This window comes from Nestor notabilis, unplaced genomic scaffold (genome assembly GCF_000696875.1).
Source record: "Nestor notabilis isolate BGI_N333 unplaced genomic scaffold, ASM69687v1 scaffold26953, whole genome shotgun sequence".
Taxonomy (NCBI): Eukaryota; Metazoa; Chordata; class Aves; order Psittaciformes; family Psittacidae; genus Nestor; species Nestor notabilis.
In genome coordinates this window covers 1-4266 of record NW_009920997.1, presented here as the reverse complement: position 1 = coordinate 4266, position 4266 = coordinate 1, and the positions used below count along the sequence as shown (strand labels likewise).

At 55.5% G+C, this 4266-nt stretch overlaps 1 protein-coding gene across 1 annotated transcript; it reads left to right on the top strand.

Moving 5' to 3' along the window:
• Positions 1–2103: 2103 nt before the first annotated feature.
• Positions 2104–4263, top strand: CNPY3 (canopy FGF signaling regulator 3; the record flags this gene model as incomplete). Its single annotated transcript, XM_010010947.1, has 5 exons — positions 2104–2259; positions 2503–2599; positions 3564–3686; positions 3837–3954; positions 4076–4263. Coding segments are annotated over 5 exons (682 nt in total), but the record flags the coding sequence as incomplete, so codon positions are not given.
• Between the last annotated feature and the right edge of the window lie 3 nt (positions 4264–4266).

Sequence of the window (4266 nt, the reverse complement as noted above, 5' to 3'; positions counted from 1 at the left end):
TGAGAGGCTGCTGCCGGTAGGCACTAATAGCCGGGCGGCTTGTAACGGGGCTGGTCGTCTCTGCCGCTCCCCGCTGGGACTCGGTCGTGCTTCCTCCCTGAACAATCGGCGAAACACAGGCAGTCCAGGGCAGGTCATGATGGACCTTTGTTGTCTGCCGTGGTTTCCTCTGTCTTTGCTGTGTAGGGACATGTGGAACTTGGCAGCAAAGAGAAAATGAAGAAACGAACCCCTGGAGCTCTTTGCAAAGCTTCCCCTGCCAGGGAAGCAGTTCTGGAGACAGGGATGTGGGAGCTGTGTTGTGGCACCTGCATAACCTCAGAGAAGCATCACAGTGAGCACTGACTGTGCTGCTCCTCTCCCTGCCCAGGCTGGAGCCTGTCAGCACAGAGCAATAGCTGCGGCAGAACCTGGATAACTGAACACAGCAGCAAGCACTCCTGGTACACAGTGTGGTGTGGAGAGGGGTGACCTCGAGTCCAGAGGAGCTGCATGCAGGAAGGAACACTCATCCCACCTCAGAAATGGCTGTGGTCACCTCCAGCCCCTGGTGCCAGCAGAGAAAGGGAAGTGCAGGAGATGCACATAGAACATCCAGCACGTGGTGGCAGCTCCGGAGAAGCCACCTTGCTCTTTCCTTCCTTCTCTGTTCACATCATTGCCTGGGAGAAGATCTGGTGGCTGGCTGCTTGCAGACCCCTCCTGCTGAGACTTGGCCCTTCTCCCAAAGCAGGGCTGGAAGAACATGTAGCTCCTGGCAAACAGGAGTCCACAGCAAAGGACAAAGCTCTCTCCAGCCGCCCGGGAGCCTGGCTTGGGGTAACGAAGAACCACAACGTGCCTGGCTTTCATCCCTCCACATTTCCACTTGTAAACCCCCAAGATATTTCTCTTCTGGTTTCTGTTTCTATAGCTCTGATAGGCTCTGGTACAGAAGAAATAAAGCTTTTGGGGTTTTGGGTTTTTTTGGGTTTTTTTTTTTCCCAATGTTGTGTAGAAGGAAACCTGCTGCCTTATAAAACTGTTGGTGCTGTGGTCTCAGCTGCAGGCAGTGCCCCAGGCAGTGTGGCTGGAGCTGACTCCACCTGGAGCACTGCATCCAGCTGTGGGGGCAACAAGACAAGAGGGGTGTGGAGCTGTTGGAGCGAATCCAGAGGAGGCCATGGACATGCTCCACGGGCTGGAGCAGCTCTGCTCTGGAGACAGGCTGAGAGAGCGGGGCTGGTTCAGCCTGGAGAAGAGAAGGCTCCTCAAGGGGAGACCTTAGAGCAGCTTCCAGTGCCTAAAGGGGTGACAAGAAACCTGGAGAGGCCTTTTGACAAGGGCCTGTAGGGACAGGACAAGGGGGAATGGCTTTAACCTGACAGAGGGGAGATTGCAATATGAGACATCACGAAAAAGCTCTTCCCTGTGAGGCACAGGGTGCCCAGAGAAGCTGTGGCTGCCCCATCCCCGGCACTGTTCCAGGCCACGTTGGACACAGGGGCTTGGAGCAACCTGCTCTAGTGGAAGGTGTCCCTGCCTGTGGCAGGGGGTTGGAACTGGATGAGCTTTAAGGTCCCTTCCAACCCAAACCAGTCTGGGATTCTAAGACAGCCCTTTGTGTGGTGACATAAGTCCATAGCCACCATCTTGTCCTGTTGCTTGGTCCCCAACACTGCCCTTATGTCCCCAAGGCACTGGGAGAACTGTTATGGGGTGGGATGTGCTGGTGTGAGGAGGAGCTGGGGCTTGTGTTACCAAAAGATCCCATCCTCTTCCAGGAGGAAAGGAACAGCTTATGCTACAGAGGCTTTGGTGGCTGAGCAGTGGAGCTGTTTGGCAACCTGCAGGCAGAACAGGCAACTGCCTTCCCAGCTGTGCCATAGCTCACACCAAAGCACTGATTCACATGCTCCTGCTTTGGTGGAGCTCCAGTGGAATTGCTTGGGCCATTCCCGGTTATTTTGTGCCATAGCTCACACCAAAGCACTGATTCACATGCTCCTGCTTTGGTGGAGATCCAGTGTTATTTATTCCAATGGCCGAGACACCTCGTCTCTGCTTACAGTGGCTTTAGCACACCCAACTCCTGTGCTTGTTTCTGCTGCTGTCACACTGCAGACCCCCCCCAACCTCTGCTTTCCTTCCCACAGTGTGCAAGTACGTGGCAGTGGAGCTGAAATCTGCTTTTGAGGAGACCGGCAAGACCAAGGAGGTGATTGACACCAAGTATGGCTTCCTGGACGGGAAGGGCTCTGCCGTCAAGTACACACAGTCGTAAGTGAGGGTGGGACAGGGGTTCCTCTGCTGTCGCTGCTGCACAATGCAGAGCAGGGGCTTGGGCAGCCTGTGGAGGGCCTGAGGAAACAACTGTGCCAGGGTTGGAGGGGTGAGCAGGGCATGGGGGGCTCCTTCTGGTGGCAGAGGTCCCCATCACACTGCCGGGCTGAGGCTCTGCCCGTGCCCTGCCTGGTTCTGGGGGGTTGTGCTGAGCCCCAACCCTCCCTCCTCCACGGGCAGGGACATCCGGTTAATCGAGGTGACGGAGAACATCTGCAAGCGGCTCCTGGATTACAACCTGCACAAGGAGCGGAGCGGCAGCAACAGGTTCGCAAAGGTGAGGGCTGTGCTCCGGTCCCCAAATGTCCCCTCACCTGCCCCTGCACTGCTGGGTGCTGAATTGGCGTTCCTTCTTCCATCCCCTGGCAGTGGCAGCATGCAGTGCTGTGCTCCCCCCAGGCGAGGTGTGGGTGCTGCAGAGGGGGAGCCAGGGGCTGTCTTGCCCAGCCTGTGTCTTTCTGCTGGTTTTGGGACCAAGTTTGCAGAGGGGGACTCCCTCCTGGCAACACTGATGCCCCGGGGACCCTAATTTTGGCTGGTTTGCAGGGACATGTTGGGGTTTCTGTGGATGAGCAGGTTTGTTGTATTTCTCAGGTGTTTCTGGTTGGGGCAAGTTGTGCCATGCTTAGGATAAGGACAGTATCTTCAACTGGGTTGTAAAGCATGGCTTGAAGGGCTGCTGTGTTAGCTTCTGCACACCCCTGCCATCAGCCCATGAGAGGAAGATGTGATTCCGACTCCTCAGCCCATGATCAGTAGGAATAGGGTGTTAGCAGTGGTGGATTTTTAGTATAGCTACAAGGAATATTAAGAGGTAGGAAAAAGGCATCGTCATGTATTGGTTCTGAGGCTGTGTATCACGTTGCAAATTGGAGAATTGATCATGTTGCAAATAGGGGAAGAATAATACGGAGTATTACTGATCTATTTTGAAGCTAAGTGGGATTTTGCTATTTATGATGAATTATCATCCTCAGTGGGAGGCAGTGCTTTCTAACCCTGAGTGCATGAGTAGTGTTATTGGCACTAGGCTGGTTAGAAAGGCTTTTCTAACAGTGAGAGTGATGGTAGCTAGAGAGGTCTGGAAGTTTTTTGATAGCAGGGGGAGAAGTCTTAGTGTGAGAATAACTGTTAGTGTAAGAAAGATGCAGGTGTTAAGGAGCACTGTAGTTTCCATCACTTCTGCTCGGGAGGGAGTAACAGGAGGAGCGAGGTTTGACCAAGCACCGCTGCTCCCCCAGGGCATGTCAGAGACCTTCGAGACCCTGCACAACCTGGTGCACAAGGGAGTCAAGGTGGTGATGGACATCCCCTATGAGCTGTGGAACGAGACCTCCGCTGAGGTGGCTGACCTCAAAAAGCAGGTACCTGGCTCAGTGGGATTGACCCTTGGCAGCCACCGTTGGCCTTGAGGAATGGGGGGAATGCCGGGAATGGGAGTGTCAGCAGGACCTGCTGCGCTGGTCCTGCCACGGTGGTGCATGGCTGGAGCCAGGCTCTCCTCTCTGCACTAGTGTGATGTGCTGGTGGAGGAGTACGAAGATGTGATCGAGGACTGGTACAGGCACCACCAGACGGAGGACCTTTCCCAGTTTCTCTGTGCCAACCACGTGTTGAAAGGGAAGGACACAAGTAAGTCCTGCCTGGTGCCCTGGGCAGCACAGGGCTGCTAGGGGGAGGGCAGGGGAGCCCCGCTGGGGCACGGGGATCCCCGCTACTCCCTCAGCATCCCCCCTGCCCCTCTTCTCCCCAGGCTGCCTGGCAGAGAAGTGGACTGGCAAGAAGGGTGACTTGGCAAGCATTGGGGAGAAGCAGAGCAAGAAAAAGAGTGGGAAGAAGAAGAAGAAGGGCCGGAAGGATGGGAATGAGGGAGCTGATGGCTTCCCACCCGCAGGAGACGCCCTGGACGAGAGCGGGGTGCAGGAGGAGGCTCCGCTCACCCAC